Source organism: Amphibalanus amphitrite, unplaced genomic scaffold, assembly GCF_019059575.1.
Source record: "Amphibalanus amphitrite isolate SeventyFive unplaced genomic scaffold, NRLGWU_Aamphi_draft 001413F_arrow, whole genome shotgun sequence".
Classification (NCBI taxonomy): Eukaryota; Metazoa; Arthropoda; class Thecostraca; order Balanomorpha; family Balanidae; genus Amphibalanus; species Amphibalanus amphitrite.
In genome coordinates this window covers 41,475-58,077 of record NW_024882906.1, presented here as the reverse complement: position 1 = coordinate 58,077, position 16,603 = coordinate 41,475, and the positions used below count along the sequence as shown (strand labels likewise).

The window sequence follows — 16,603 nt, the reverse complement described above, 5'->3', positions numbered from 1 at the left end:
TGCCTAAAAAGCGGCCGATCGCGACGAAACTTTCAGTACCTTCGCGTTAATCAATTTTACACCTACCCTGAAAATTTCATGACCCTGACCCCAATGACCTTTGACCTGTGACCTACTTTTCGAGACCATGTTTGGCCGGAATCGCGATTCGGCGTATGTCGGCCCGCATTAGCCGCGCGTTTGCAGTCTTTTCGTGATTTCAAGCGTTCAGACATGTGATATGATGTTACCCCCATGCATTAGGGTGGGTGTCAAGGTCACCTGAAGGTCAGGTCAGGTCATTGACCTTTGGTGACCTCGGTTCACTTTTTCGAGTTTTACATGTTTCTAGGCCAGTTTTTGGAGCTGAATTCGAATTTAGCAACCATATGAACGTTTACGAAGTAGTTTTGGTACCTTCGTAACATGTTACGAAGCTGTCAGAGGCGGTTGACACCTACTAGGAATACCCGGCAGGACCCCCACTGGTTGACCTGACCTGACCTGACCCGACCTGGACTAAATGCATAAAGACATCATCTGTGATCAAAACTAACATGATATTCGTGATCAGCGCCCCGAAAAACCCCTCAGCAGCCACGCTTTACGACGTTCTAACAGGTCCCGATTTTCCCGACTTTTGGGTCATTGACCTGACCTGCAAGGTCAACCAATGACCTAGGACCTTAAAATTAGGTATCATCGGCTTCCTCTCGTCACGGGCAACACGCTCGTTTTTTCCGTGAAGCTCTAGCTCGATCAGGGGCGAAACGGCAAGGGGGGGGGTCCAACGGACCCCCCCCCCCTCATACGTTCGCGGCTGGAAAAACACCAATACGGGCGAGGGTTAATATATTATCAGTGCATCTTTCCCTATGGCGTCATACCATCAGCATGGGCTAGTTCTTTGTGACGTCACTGACAAGCGGTTTAATATGCTTTGAATGCATTTGCACTGATTGGTTTATCATGAACACAATCAGCCAGCATGGTACCATGGTTTATGTGATTGACGTCACACCATTCTGCATTAGCTGTTTATGACGTCACTCTAATGGCTCATTGGCAGTGACTGACTCCCAAGGTGACGTCACGTCATCAGTCTGAACTGGTTGTCTATGACGTCACTATCGGGCGTTGTGTGTAACCAGACCTGCTCTCCTTTCAGGGGCTGTACAGGGACAGCTTAGCAAACCGCCCGACGGCCACGTCTCCGTGATGTACGTCGACTAAACCCCCATCTGGCCGGTGCCTCGCCGGCTGCCGTGCCGGTGGTGGTGTCACATTCCGACAACAGATGGCAGCACCGTCTCCCGTCGGCAGCGCAGCACTTTGAGTCATCTTATTCTTGCCTAGCCTGAAACACGGCCATTTTACCGCTGCATTCGAGACCAGGAAACACCACGGAAAGGGCATACCATAGATAGCATGCTTATGTGACATGTTCAAGCACAGAGGTTTGTGGTTTTGTACGTTCTAGCGCGGGGTTTTGTGTCACCATGGTAGGTCCTCGGTCAGGGTTATCTAGAGCACACATGTAGCTTACGTTGATAGTTCTGCGTTATATGGCCGGCTTGTTCACTAATCGAGACAATTCCACGGCCTGTATTTCCGTCCAGCCGTCGGAGAGAGCCTTTGTGATCGTGACGTCACGTGTGTACTCCCGTTGTTCAGCTGAGTCGTGACTCACAGTGACTCTGTTTGGTGGCGAGTCACGACCGAGTGTGAAATACACGGCTGTTAATCACGGTGTCCGTCTCTGCCGCGGTGTGTTGTCGGCGGTAGTCCGTCAGCGACTTTGGAGACGCCGTTACACCGGGACCGGGTGTATGTGTGACGTCACAAACACCGACAGTATGTGTTTTGGTGTAGCCGGGAGATACTGGGGGCTCCAATACCAGGGAGGTAGGTTCAGCTGGTCCCCTGATGACGTCATGCCTTTTCTATGACGTAGGGCGGGCTAGTGGGACAGCAAAAGCGGGATTTTTTTTTCTCAAGTAACATAGGTACAGCCCTCTGCAAACTGCGTGGTAGGTATTCTTTTTTCGACAAAACCGAGAATAACGCGAATACTATGCAATCGATCACTCGGAAATCGTAACAGCAAGACGCGCGAGACTCCGCACCTTAGATTGGCATAATCATCGTACTCATTTCTCATCCATTTTGGAAACAAAACCCAAAAGTTAATATTTGCCCCCAAAACAAACTTTTGCATTTTGTTGCCACACAATGCGCATACTTTGTTTGGCGATAGACCCAATCGAAGGAGTGGAACATGGCGCATCTATTTGCAGTGAGTTGCGACGGATTGATAACATAGCCTTTGAGTTATTATCGGTAATCGGTATTAACGAAAAAAGAATACCCACCACGCATTCTGCTGAGGGCTGTACATACATAGGCAACATAGGTAACATAGTTAGGTAACATTTCTCAACGTCCAATGTCGCAGATCCACTAGGCCGAGCATGACCACAGCAAAATAAAGGCACGGTCAAACGATTTTTGTTGTTTTCGCTTGAAAACTTCTCGCACAGTAAGAATTCAAACTTTTTCCAGTTTCCTTCTGTTAGTACCCCCGCAGAGGCGGGAATTGTTGGATTTGGTTTAACCCTCGCCTGGGTTTAACCCCGTAAGGTTTCTCGTTAATAGTGTCAAGAGGGCTCGCTCTCCGGGGCAACCTTTTGGCATCTTCACTGACAATTTCAGGTTTAACAGTGACCTCAGGCCAGGTCACCATGTCACAAAAACCGATACACTGTCAAATTGGGACTAAAATTACACTATTCTTATTGAAATCTAGAGTTGTGCACCGATCTGATTCCAACTTGCAGGACATGCTAAGCTCACCGAGCGCCATAACATGCATCATGGTTTTTCAAGTTCGGTTGACCTGAGGCACAGACTTCTCTATATATGGACTGTGCGCTGATCCGAGGAAATCAGCATTGGAGGCCCAAAAATCAGTGCACTTTTATGAATCTTTTTATCATCAAAAAGGCGTCGAAATATTTTGAAATTTGAATGTAAGGTAACCCATACTTTTATCTACTTCGCGGATTAAGATATTTCATTGCATGTTGAATAAATAATGAGTAAATGAATATAAATGCGGACATGTTTTCTCGCTCAGTTAACCATCTGTTCACGTTAGAGGTATTTGCTTCACAAACGCAGCCGTACTTTGCACCCGTTTTCTCGCTTTTGAATGTTGGTTGTTAATTTTAATTTGTCTGATCCCAATCTGATCCAAGGCGATAAATACCATCTGACCGAGTCATTTACGTTGGTTTGAAAATAGCTGTGAGCAATAATGATGAAGAATCAAATGAATCAAATGATAAAGAGACAACATAGCATTCAAGAATAATGGAAGAAAAAACGGTCAAGATTAAGAATAATGAAAAGAAAAATTATAATTTACTACTTCAGCACTTTCACGACCGGACCGGAAAGTGTCTGGTGCGAAGATGTCATTCCAGATATCGAACCAGACAAAAAGACTTCAAACGACCTACTAGCAAAAAGGCAACTTTTTAGCCTCCCGTATAAATAAAAAGAAAGAAATGTTACCAGGAGAAACCATCAATCGGGGCAAGAAATCACGCTGAGGACTCAGGACAATCGCTTTTGCAAGTTACATTTTACAAACATTGACTTCTGTAAGACTGACAGCAAGAAGAAAAACGGGCCGTTATTGACGGCGCCAAATTCAGCATGCTTCCTAAAATACCTAGTGCCTAACTCAATTCCGAAAAGAAAGCTCGCTGAAATGAGATACAAAGACTTCACTTGACCAGCATTGAATGTGAAAAGGAACAACTCCCAATCGCGATTCGCAACTTCGCGATTTGTGGCCAGTCAGGTCAGAGCTGTGACCAATCCAGCTTACGTGGGGAGAGTCGCAGTGGTCCTTGAAGTGTATAAGTCGGTCGAAGGTCACCTTCAAGAGATGTAGGCTAGTGCCACCGGTGACCTGCGTGCCGTTCACACGGAGCTGCGGAGGATGACCGGCCGGACGTGGGGCCTCCGCGAGGCGCAGCTCCGAACCGTCGCGAACGGTTACGTTCGAGGAGTCCTCGAATATGCGGAGGGGCCTGGGTCTGGCTGTAGCGTCCCCATCTCATGTCCAGCTGGCGGAGCGCGAGCTGCTGGCGGCCGCCCGGGTGGTGACCGGTTGCCCGCGGTCTACCCCAGGGACGCACTACTGGCCGAGGCAGGCATCCCATCCGTCTGGTCTACCAGGAAGACGCTGGCCGAGCATACCGCGGAGCCGCCCTGCCGCGGAGCGACCCGCTGCGTGTCGCCGCGGAGGCTGATCCACCCACGCGCCTTCGATCCACCACCGGCTGGCGTCTGCAGGGACGGTCAGCGTTGCTCGAGGCGGGCGCCGCGGGGATGGAGGTGGAATCGCGCTTGGAGGCTCCTCTCCTCCCATGAACACAGCCCAGCGCCCGGTCGTCTCCAAGCTGGACGTCGGTCCCGGCGGTCGACGGGACGCCTTCAACTAGGTTCGACGAGAGACCGCTCGGGAACACCTGGCGACGCTCCCAGCCCGGGCCACCTGGATCTGGTCGGACGGCTCCGCAGACGCCGAGGTCAGGCGAGGAGGAGGCGGCGCCGTCATCTTCACCGCCTTTGGGTGACCGTCGAGGTCAGGGTGGCAGCGGGAGATTTGTGCTCTACCACCCGCGCAGAGCTCTTCGCCCTGCGGGCGGCACTGGAGAGGGTCCGGGACGAGTCGTCCCTCACCCGCTCGTGGCGTGCTCTGATTCGAGAGCCGCCCTGAGCCTACTCAGCGCAGGAACGGCCGGCCAGACCTTCACTCTCGGCGCGGAAATATGGACGACGCTGCTGGATATCGTCGGGCGCCGTGAGGTGACACTGCAGTGGGTTCCCACCCACTGCGGGATCGAGGGTAATGGACGTGCGCGCGCGGACGAACTGGCCAAACAAGCGGCTGCCCTGCTTCAGGACGCTTTGCCCTCGGACACCCGCTCGTTGACACGTCGGTCGGGCAGCCACTCGTCAGTGGCGCGACAACTGGCCCGAATCCTTCTTCAAGACGATCTTCGGGAGTACCCTGCCGCTCCCCATCCCCGGAGAGGACCGAGAGGCCGCCGTTTCGGTGCACCAGATGATGGCGGGCCACTGGGGCCGTTTGCTCCAGTATCTGCACCGGATCGGCCATCTGCCCTCCACGGTGTGCCTGCAGTGCCCTGACAAGCGGTGCCACGCGGCGCTCTGCGCCCTATTCCGGGAGGAAGCGGACGTGTCGGAGCACGTGCTGCTCCGCTGCCCGGCCCTCACTGGCGCCCGCCTGTAGACTAACGCCACTGGTGACCACTGTTTTTTTTTTTAAGCCCACTGGTGCAATGTGAGATGAACTATGTAGACATGAAGGCATCGATGGGTGTCGCTGAACGGGAAATGATGCGCCAATACATGCATTCATATTGACCAAAAGCCTTTCTTATTCTTGAGATGAGCAGTAGATATTACAAGAACAAGAAAAAAATACTTGAAATTAAACCCGACAACGGTGAAAGTGAATAGGTGGTGTGTTACAACGCATAGGCTCATATTACGGCTTCAGAAATTTGGGCCTCCAATGCTGATTTCCTCAGATCAGCGCACAGTCCATATATAGAGAAGTCTGTGCCTGAGGACATCTAGAGGTCATGACAAATTTTAAGAAAATTTAACCGAATGGGTCAAATTGCAAAAAATATGAGATAAATGCAACATTTTTAAATAGATTAAATTAAAATAGATTAGTAAAATAAATTTCAACGTTTTAATTGGTGCTTTACTTTAAAGATTTATAGCAATGCGTGACTAACCTGGTGTTCTTATCCCGCGCACCGACGGGGGTCTGCGCCAACTTCGTACCGACGGGGGGGGGGGGGGGGCGGATGACCGCCCCCCCTGAGATCTCGAGAACGAAGCAAGATAGCGACAAGCGGTAAACGGCAAGGAATACGCACGGACAAGGTCTACAATTTTTACAGAGGTCATTTTCAGGTCAGGTCAAAGATGACGTCACAGGGGTCAAAAAAGTCAAAATGGCGGCGCTAGGTATGGAGAGTTTTTCTCGAATAACTTTCGAAATAGTCAATATAGGAACAAACTAAGGGCAGAATCGTGATCCTCTCGTCAATTCGCATCGAATAATGTATATGTTGACCTCGAAAGGTCAAGGTCAAAGGTTGACCTCAGGTCACGTGACCTCGAGGTCATCATGTATATCATTCGATGCGCCTGGACGAGCTGAACACAATGAGACCATCCGCGCGGCTGTATCTTGTTCCTGTACGGAGTTATTGTCAAAAAAAAAACGCTGGTGACCTTTGATGACGTCACGTGACCTTGCAGCCGTCCAACAGCAAAACAGACCTCAAGGTAGTGAAGGTTGATCGTATATGAGGTCATGTATGGTTTATGGGGCCATTCCGACCCGTTTTAGTGGTAAAAACAGGGAGTACATACATGTAGATATTTCCCCCATTGACTTATAATGGGGAGGTCGCGAAATTGACCTGACCTTAGGTCACCGAAATCAAAATTCCGAGATATACAAATTGTAGCTACTAATGACCTTATAACATCCTGTGACTTTCAAAGGCCTCCGACATCTACTATAGCTCTGGTACGGTGGCAAAGTTGCAAAAAGTGACTTGAGGTTGGGTCATTCAAAGTGACCTGCCACCTGGTGACCTGACCTTAAAAGATAGGAGGTTCAAACTTGCACACCATGTGTAAAATTGATGAGAGAATAGTCGTACCAAATTTCGCGGCGCGTAGCGCCGCGGTTTTCCCGCTATTCGCGAAAAACCTCAGGGGGGCGTATATTCGCCCCCCCCCCCGTCGGTGCGCAGGTTATGCTACGGCCACGCTAGAGTCGGGTCAGCTGAAGTCAGATGGGGTAAAACTACGTTTTTTTTTTGCTAATAACTTGACTCACAACAAGGCTAGAGCTTCACGCTAGAGTCGGGGCAAATGAGGGCAGATGGGGTCAAGCTACGTTTTTTTTTTCGCTCATAAATTGACTCACAATAAGGCTAGAGCTTCAAAAATGGTGTTATTATGTTCCTTGTAATCAGCCGAGTCGAATGATATGCAATATGATGCACTTTGATGAGCGTGTGAACTTATGAACTCAATCTAAGTTCACCTAATTATCAGTGAGCTTTTAAGTTCCCCTTAACTGGTAAAAAAAAAGAATCAATGCGGAATGCGGATAGACGTGCTGAGTTCGCTGTTGCCTTTATTTTTGCTCTACCTTTAGGTACTAGACCAAAAGTTATCAGCCAAAAACCTTTCACGTGTTTTAGCAAACTTTTACATTCATATACCCCCTAAACCCTCCTGAAATATTGACCTGGGGCTTAGTTTAGTTCAGTTTATTGAGGGCATCATCAACGGGCATAGAAGGCCCAATTACAGATGGAGTCGAATGTTAAAAATACATTACATATGCCGACACAAAGATAAATACGCATATACATACAAACAAATCATAGCAGTGTTTACTTACGAACATGGGCAATTACATGAGACTTCAAAAAGACGCAGCGCTGCTCGTCCACACGTCTATCTCACGGTTGCTGTCCAAGAAGCCATTGCAGAGTTTTGGCATACGACAGAATGGACTGTTCATCACTGTGTTCACCCGTGCGTACGGTACATGGAAGAGAACCCTTTTTTCGCAGGGGGCGATGCGGCACGGCCAGCGGGAAACACTCCAGCAGATACGATGAGTCAACAGCATTACGGTGAACATTGCAGATGAACATAATATCATGCTGCTGACGCCGTACCTTGAGGGGTGACATGTGATGGTATTTGAGCAGAACATCGTACTCGAAAGACACGCCCCGGACACCACACCTACCAGATAACCATATTAAAAACTTATGCTGTACGCGCTCTATCCGAGTCATGTGCAACTCTGCAGCTCTTCCCCATACCACACTAGCGTACTCAAGAATGGAGCGTATGTATGTACATTGGCAGGGACGGCGCCACAGGGGGGGGGGCAGCCGCCCCCCCCAACTCTGAACACTGGGGCCCTCTTTCAGCCAGCAAGTCAGGTATGGACGGAATACTCTCTGGCTGTGCAGAAAGAAGACTTCTGGGCAGAGCTGTAGAAATGACTTCAGGAGTGGGGAATCAAGCCAAAGGGGGCCTTCTCAAGGTGCCGCCGCCAAGATAAAACTTACGTGCTTTGTCCCATGTTTTTGGAAAATTAGCAAAACCAATTTACCAATACCAAACCAATTTAGCAATTTAGCAATTTACTAAACCAATTTAGCAAAAAAAGGTGAAAGAAAATCATTTATTTTGTATATTGGGTGATTGTGGCTCTGTCCTATCTTCCCAGGCTGTAGAAAGGGCCCGGGCCAAAGAGGGCATAGGGGAGAGCGGGGCCAGTTGAAACACGGGGTCAGATGAAACATGGCTTTATTTTCAACAGTATGCAACATATGGCGTTGCCGACACCACTGCGCATCCGCGCTCGACCACTTCCTTTGTCAACGGCGTTTGGGCGGCAAACGGACGGTAATTTTGATTTGACACTTGTTTTTGTGTTTTTGAGGGGCGTTTGGGAGAAATCGTTTTTATGAATATTTTGTGATATCTCATATATCTTTGTTTGCTGAAAGAAGAACTCCTGGCTCCGGAATAACACCTTATTTGGCCCTTCATTCAGCATGATGCCGTCCCTCCAGCTCGTTTGACATGTGCTTTACGGCGCGTGCGAGGTGGCGGGAGCGGATGGGGTCAATTGAAACGCTTCTCTTAGGGTCAGTTGAAACAGGGCCACAATCCGTTTCAATGGACCCCGGTGACATTTGCATTTTGCAATGGTTATTGTTCAGGGGCTGTAAACATTAAAGGAAATAGTCCACCTTTGAAATGAGCTTTTAAACTGAAATAGTAGTTTAATAGAGCTCAATTTGTGACCCCTTTTTCTCCAGCCTTTTGCTTGAAAGCACACTATAGCCTGAGATATTTCTCATTTTCCTCATCCGCCCATTTTACCATAGTCTATGTACTTTATGTCACCTATTATGAGGAACTTTGCACTTTTAGCTTTCCAACGACCTATTGAATGTAGCATTTGGAAAAGTAAACCGGACAAAATATCTCCAGGGGCGGCGCTGACCTATTGAAAGTAGGTAGGCACTTGGTAGGTAAGGCAGAAAAGCTGAATACGGAATAGATAAAAGGGGGAAAAGACAGTCTTATTGCTCAGTCGGGATGCGTCAAGCAGCGACAGCAGCGTTATCTACAGCAACCATTAACTAAACTAGAGCTTACACGTCTGCCGCCAGAGACAAGCTAGTCTCCCAGTAGGAGTCTAGTTTGTCCAATATAATTTTTTAAGAAACAATAGAATAACACAACAGGCATAACAACGCTAGGTACCATGAACTAATGATAAAAAATTGATAACGTAAAATGTGTTTTATTTTATAATAAATGGACTTAATAAAAAGTCAAGTTTGAAAGTTAGAAGGTAGCACCTAGTCGATGTGCCGACCATCTAAACTTTTTCTACCAAAAGGCTCAATAGCCTCAACATGGCAATAGTCGATAATCTAGTAGGACGAGGTAGGCACAATTAGGCAAAGGTTTTTGTCAAGTTGTTGTTATAATACGATCTTTGTTTGACGTTTTTTGAAAAGTTTGGGCAATTCTCTTTCGTTTCAACCCATTTTGAAAAACGAAGAGAAAAAGATCTTAAACAAAAGCAATCAAACAATCAAAAGCCACAGTCTAGTGAGGGTGTAGACGCAGGGGAGACGACAAATGACGTAGGCACTGCCTACCTTGCCTATATGGGAGAACCGCCCCTGAATATCTCCTTAAGAAAGTTGCCTTAAAGAGGAAAACATCCCATTGTTGAGGATAGGTGCAATTGACCCCATGGGCTGGTTCAATTGACCCTCGCATCGGGGTCATTTGAAACGGGCGTAGAGCTGTTTTATAAGCATGCGTTTGGCAGCAAAATATGTTTGAAACATAACTTTACATATCTTAAAATAAAGCCAAAAGAGCATATTTTTTCATGGTATTGTGCATTTTTCGATATGACAACTAGAGCTCGCTGTGCATGTCAACATATAAAAAGTGGTTCAACTGGCCCCGCTCTCCCCTATGCCACGTCTGAGAGGGCCCATTCAATATATGAAAGGGCCCAGGCAAGGTCTGGGAGGTACCATATTATGCCTGAGAAGGAGAGGGCCCATACCAGTCATGACAGGGCCCGCAACGGTGCTGAGATGGCCCTTGGAAGGAGTGCGAGAGCCTGTAAAATGCCTGAAAGGGCCCATACCAGCCGTGACAGGGCCCATATCAGTACTGAGAGGGCCCACATCAGGGCCCATAACAGTACTGAGGGGCCACCACAAGTTATGTGAGGGCCCGTACCCTGACATATTACTGAGGGTTATGTCAGTCAATGACAATTATGGAAGGGCCCCAGCAGTACTGAGAGGACTGTTGCAATGACTAGGAGGGCCCGCCCCGTACCATACCTGAGAGGGCCCATATCATGCCTGAGAGGGTCCATAACTCCATATCAGTCATTAGAGGGCCAACAACAGTGCTGAGAGGGCCATTAAAAGGCTCTCATCTCTTACCCACCGCCCCCTCGCCTCCAACCACTCTTTTACACACCTCTCTCCACAGAAACCGACACCGAAGACGTCTCTCTACAACACTGCGCCGCCCTGCTGCTCCTCTCGGCTATTCGTGGACCTCGGTGGACCAACGACTGTCCCCTGGAGAAGGCCGTGGTGCCGCTGCTGGCGAGGAGAAGTGATGCGGGGAACAGGACGATGAACATGGAGACGGGGGCGGCTGCGGCGGTCAGACTCACAGGTATGGGGAGTTGAGGGGAGTGGGGGAGGAGTGTGGGAGAGAGTTTAGAAAGTGTGAGCTGAGGGAGTTTGGGGGTTTTGAGGCGATAATTGGGGATTTTGAGGTGGTAATTGGGGAGTTTGAGCCGGTGCGGTTTATTGTGGTATTACGGAAGTACTGGAGGTGGGAACTTGTGACAGTGATATGAAAGCTACGGAGTAAATTTCAGTGACTGGTACCTGCACAGCAAAACTCATACAGATTGCTAGCGCTTTTTAACCCGCGCCCTGCTGGGGGGGGGTGTTTGAACACCCCCCCCTTGTGGTTTTTCGCGAATATCTCAAAAACGGCGGCGCGGAGCGCCGCCGTTTTTGGTACACCTTATCATACATCAATTCTACACATGTTGTAAAAATTTCAGACCAAGGTCATTCAAGGTCAGGTCACCAGGTCACTTGAAGTGACCTCACCTCATAAAAAGTTTCAATGTCTGTCATAGCTACATCGAGTGACCGATCCCTTTGAAACTTTCAGCGATTGCTAAGAGCAATAGCATGTACAAAATGTATATCTCAGAATTTTGATATCGATGACCTAAGGTCAGGTCAATTTTGCGACCTCCCCATTAAAAGTCAATGGGAGAAAATTGAAATGCGCCTCTTTTGGACGAAAGACATTATAAACACTCCCAAACACTGAATTACAAGTGGTGTAAACACACTGAACATGAAAATGGTGTCCGTGACCCCTGTTTATGCCCTGAGGTCATCTTAGGTCACGAATGGTATCTAACAGTTTTTCGCAAATAACTTCTGATAGAGGCATGCTAGAGCGATGAAAATGCATTAGATGTGTTCAGCTCGACGATACGGATCGACTGATATGCAACATGACCCTTTCCGGTCAGGTCATGACCTTGACCTGAGGTCAAATTTTCAAGTTGACCTGAAAGGTCAAGTTATAGTTCATTCGATGCGTCTTGACGAGAGGAACACGATGCCGGTAAAAGTAAGCTCTTACAAGGCTTGGGTCAAAAGTTATTGCAGAAAAACTGTTTCCGAAAAAATCGGCTATTTTTGCAGTTTTTGCCCCCTGCAGCCAAAACCGTTGACGTTAGGTCAAATCTGAGAAAATTACTCAGAAAGGGCGTTAATAGGGCTATCGAATGCGCTTTTCCGCGGCGCTGTAGCTCTATTGGTTCTCGAGTTATGCGTTGGCTTCTGGGAAATTGTCGACATTCGACCTGGAAATCGGCGAAATTTTGCCTTCAATGACCTCTGGTGACCTGACCTTTGACCTGACCAAAAAATTGACCGTAAGATTTCCTCATTATTTTTGACGCTCTTTCGAACGCCGCCTTCCGCGTATCGCTACGTGGCCCAGGAGCCGAGTTAGAAGGGGGGGTGTTCAAACACCCCCCCCAGCAGGGCGTGGAAATCCAGGACCCCCAGCCGGGCGCGGGTTAACGAACTACATGAACAATCTGAATGCGGATAAACTAACCGAATAATAAGCTAACCCCAGTAGTAGCTACTAGTCGTGATCGTAACGGTATCTGCCAACATATGATACTTCTTGCCGCCATCTGACGTCTCGATATCTCCGTTTTTTCAGGGGATCTCGCGGCGTTCTATCAGACACCAACGGATAGGCTGATGGAGGAGGCAGTCTGTATCTTGGAAGGAGTGACGCTGCATGGCGCCACGGACGGTAGGTGGCAGCACCGGTGTGCTCGTTATTGATGTAGGTGGCAGCACCAGTGTGTTTAGGATTGATATAGGTGGGGGACATTAGTCTGGTCGTGATTGATATAGGTGACAGCACCGGTGTGTTTGGGATTGATATAGGTGGGGACACTAGTCTTGTCGTGGTGGATATAGGTGGCAGCACCAGTGTGTTTGTGATCGATAGATGTGGTGGGTCCGCTTTTTATCAATGTAGGGAGTAGAACCGGTGTGTGTTAGATTGACACGCATGGTAGCGACAATTTGTTGTACTTTACCCAAGGCAAAACTCAATGTAAAAGATAGTGATTTCAACAGTGTGTACGTTGCAAACATTCCATTCAAATAGCTTGCAAAATCGTGTTTTGTTGCATTTGCGTCTTATCTAACGCGGATTCTCTCCCCCCTCTCTCTCTCTCTTCCTTGATATGTATAACTGTGCGGGGTCGTCTACGCAGCGCTGGGGGGCGCCGGGGGGGGGGGGGTGTGAGCGTGGTCAGTCGGGGGAATAGAGCTGAGAACTGAAAGGTGTGTTTTGTCGGCTGTGAGGCCGGCCGGGCTGGTGGTGATCTACGGACAGATCAAGTGGCGACGAGGCTGAGACCGTTCTCGCCTTGCCTGTGACCGGTGGTGGAACCACCATGGCGTCGGCCCTTATCGGGAGCGTCGGTGAGTACGGCGACGACGGATCGGACTTTAACGAGTACCTAGAGCGTTTTGAGCAGTTTTTGACTGCTAATGCGATCTCGTCAGCGACAAGGAAACGTGCGGTGTTTCTGAGCGTCTGTGGTCCCAAAGTGTATTCAACTCTGCGCAGCATTTTCGCGCCTGATCTGCCAGCCACGAAAACTTTCGAAGAGTTGGCGGAGGCAGCGCAGCGGCATTTCGCTCCGAGACCGGCTATAATTGTGTCACGGTACCGGTTCAACCGTACCACGCAGCAAGCCGGACAAACAGTTGGAGCGTTTTTGGCAGAGCTGCGGCGCATTGCCAGAGACTGTGCCTACGGAGACCGCCTAACTGAGCAGCTTCGGGACCGGTTCGTGTGTGGGATAAGTAACCCGGGAATGCTGAAGCGGCTACTGCAGGAAGGTGACAATCTGTCGCTCGAACTGGCTGTCAAGATAGCGACTGCGATGGAGACAGCAGCCGCTGACCTGCAGGATATCGCCTCATCGGCAGCCCCGCTGGCAGGCACAGCAGTGACCGGCCCGGACCCGCTGCACGCAGTCTCCGCTGTCGCGCCTGCCGCTGCCGCGGGGCCAGCCGCGGGAGGGCTGAGGCGACGACCCCGCGCATTTCATACACGCACACGCCGGCCGGCCGAGACGGCGGCCAGTGCTGGCAGCTTGCCAAGTGATTCAGCCGGTGGTTTACCGTGCAGCCGCTGTGGCAGGCGCAGTCACCAGGCCGAGGAGTGTCCCCATAGGCGTGCGACGTGCTACGGCTGTGGCAAAGTGGGCCATCTCAGGAACGTCTGCCGAGCGGTACACACGGTACTGGCAGACGACACGGAGCCGGATGGCGACATGTATCAAGTAAACGCCACAAATACTCCACACCGGGTTCCTGCCTACAGGACGACGGTGGATGTCAATGGAAGGCCGCTTGTGTTCGAAGTCGACACTGGAGCGAGCCGAACTATCATCAGCGAATCTGTGTGGCGCTCAGAGCTGAAGAGCACCCCTCTGGAGCCGGGTCAAGTGGCGCTAACCACTTACACTGGAGATGCACTGCCGGTGCGCGGTCAGCTGACTGCACACGTCTCGTGCGGCGGCCAGCAGACCACACTGACTTTGCTTGTGGTTGGGGGTGACGGCCCGTCACTTCTCGGCCGGGACTGGCTGGCCAAGCTGCGGCTACCGTGGAACGACATATTCAGTATCGCAGCACCCCTGTGGGATCTGCAGCAGCAGTACAGGGCGCTGTTCCAGGACGACGGTGGCACCTGCAAGCAGACTGTGAGTTTGGATATCGATCCGTCGGTCTCGCCCAAGTTTTACAAGCCTCGGCCCGTCCCTCTTGCGCTGCAACCGCTGGTGAATGCGGAGCTGGACAAACAGATCGAACGGGGAATTCTACGACCCGTTAAGACAGCGGAGTGGGCAGCGCCGGTCGTCACAGTGCTAAAGAAGAGTTCGGTGCGTATGTGCGGTAGCTATGATCTTACCGTTAACAAAGCCTCACGGGTGGAGCAGTATCCGCTCCCTCGAATCGACGAGCTGCTTACAAAGTTGGCCGGAGGCCAAAAGTTCACGCGCCTGGATCTCAAGGAAGCGTACCTGCTGGTGCCCCTGGATGAACAAAGTCAGCGCTACACCGTTATCAACACTCACCGAGGCCTGATGGCAGCCACACGCCTGGTCTATGGAATAGCATCAGCTCCAGCGGCGTTCCAGCGCATGATGGAGCAGCTGCTGGCCGGCTTGCCGCACGTGGCCGTGTTCCTCGATGATGTGTGCATCACGGGCCGCAACGATACGGAGCACCGGCGCAATGTGGACGCGGTGCTGCGGCGTCTGCTAGACGCTGGTCTACGGCTCAACCCGAGCAAGTGTCAGTGGATGGCCAAGGAAGTTGAGTACCTGGGGTACCGGGTGGATTGTAACGGCATCCACCCCACAGCAGCCAAAGTGACGGCGATCGTGGAGGCACCGCGACCGGCGAACGTAAAACAGCTGAAGGCGTATCTCGGCCTGCTCATGTATTATTCAAAGTTCATGAACAATCTGGCCTCCGTGGCGGCGCCGCTCTACCGCCTCCTGAAGACGGGTCAGCCGTGGCGCTGGGGTCGGGCGGAGGACACGGCGTTCGCTCGCACCAAACAGCTGCTGGTGCAAGCGCCCTGCCTCGCTCACAATGACGGGACCCTGCCGCTCGTGCTGTCGGTGGATGCCAGCCCCTACGGGCTCGGGGCAGTGCTGTCCGAACTGGACTGTTCCGGAATGGAACGGCCAGTGGCGTATGCATCGCGGAGCCTGGCAGCAGCAGAAACCAACTACAGTCAACTGGACAAAGAAGGACTGGCGGTGGTCTTTGGAGTAAAAAAGTTTCACCAGTTCTTGTGCGGTCGGCACTTCACTGTGCAGACGGACCACAAACCTCTCCTGGGTCTGCTAAGCAGCGACAAGCCTCTGCCGCTGATGGTATCGCCCAGGGTGGCCAGGTGGCGACTCGCGCTGCAAGCGTACCAGTACAAGCTGGTGTACGCCCCCTCGGCACGGCAGGCTCACAGCGACGGACTGAGCCGCCTGCCCCTGGCAGTGTGCCCTGCTAGTGTTCTAGACCCCGGGGACATTGTCTGTCTTCTTGAGTCGGTGGACCAGATGATCCGCATCGAGCAGATCCGTCGACGCACGAACTGTGACCCCGTTTTGTCGCGCGCATATCAGGCGGTGATGAACGGTCGTTGGACGGAGCCAGTGGATGAGGAACTTCAACCGTTCTATCGGCGTCGCCTCGAACTCAGTGCTCAAAATGGAGTGGTCCTGTGGGGTAATAGAATCGTGTTGCCCACGGCCCTTCGGAAGCAGTGGCTCTCGCTTCTGCACGAAGGCCACCCTGGAGTGGTGGCCATGAAAGCAAAGGCTCGCGCCCACGCGTGGTGGCCAGGCATGGACGCAGCTATCGAGTCGACGGTCGAGAGCTGTCAGGCCTGTCAGCTGAGCCGGCCGCGGGCACCTCCAGTGTCTGAGAGTCCGTGACCGTACCCGGATGCGCCCTGGGACCGCCTGCACATGGACTATGCGGGGCCAGTCCATGGGATGATGATTCTGGTCATCGTGGACGCTCACTCGAAGTGGATCTCAGCGTACCTGACACCGTCGGCTACAGCAGAAGCGACCATTGAGCGGTTGCGGATGGCGTTTGCGGAGCACGGTGTCCCTCGCGTGGTGGTGAGCGATAACGCGGCGGTGTTCACGGGAGAGGCTTTGCGTCATTTTCTAGCGCGTAATGGAGTGCAGCAGGTGTTCTCCCCGCCTCTCCACCCCAAGTCGAACGGGCAAGGAGAAAGCGCCGTAAAGGTG

At 51.1% G+C, this 16,603-nt stretch overlaps 2 protein-coding genes across 2 annotated transcripts in view; both read left to right on the top strand.

The window, feature by feature from the left end:
* LOC122372887 overlaps window positions 1-1,315 on the top strand; it is a 75,927-nt gene extending 74,612 nt beyond the window's left edge. Inside the window, exon 9 of the mRNA XM_043350552.1 lies at window positions 1,148-1,315. Coding sequence (XP_043206487.1) covers window positions 1,148-1,212 — 65 coding nt within the window. The 3' untranslated portion in view covers window positions 1,213-1,315. The remainder of the gene's footprint in view (window positions 1-1,147) is intronic.
* Window positions 1,316-14,104: 12,789 nt separating this feature from the next.
* On the top strand, window positions 14,105-16,279 carry LOC122372886 (uncharacterized protein K02A2.6-like). Its single transcript, XM_043350551.1, has one exon. The coding sequence runs from the start codon at window positions 14,105-14,107 to the stop codon at window positions 16,277-16,279; it is 2,175 nt and encodes a 724-aa protein (XP_043206486.1).
* The last annotated feature ends 324 nt before the right edge of the window (window positions 16,280-16,603 follow it).

What these genes read in the sequence shown, in the direction of transcription:
- LOC122372886 (XM_043350551.1), top strand. Translation starts at nt 14,105, where the DNA reads ATGTATCAAGTAAACGCCACAAATACTCCACACCGGGTTCCTGCCTAC.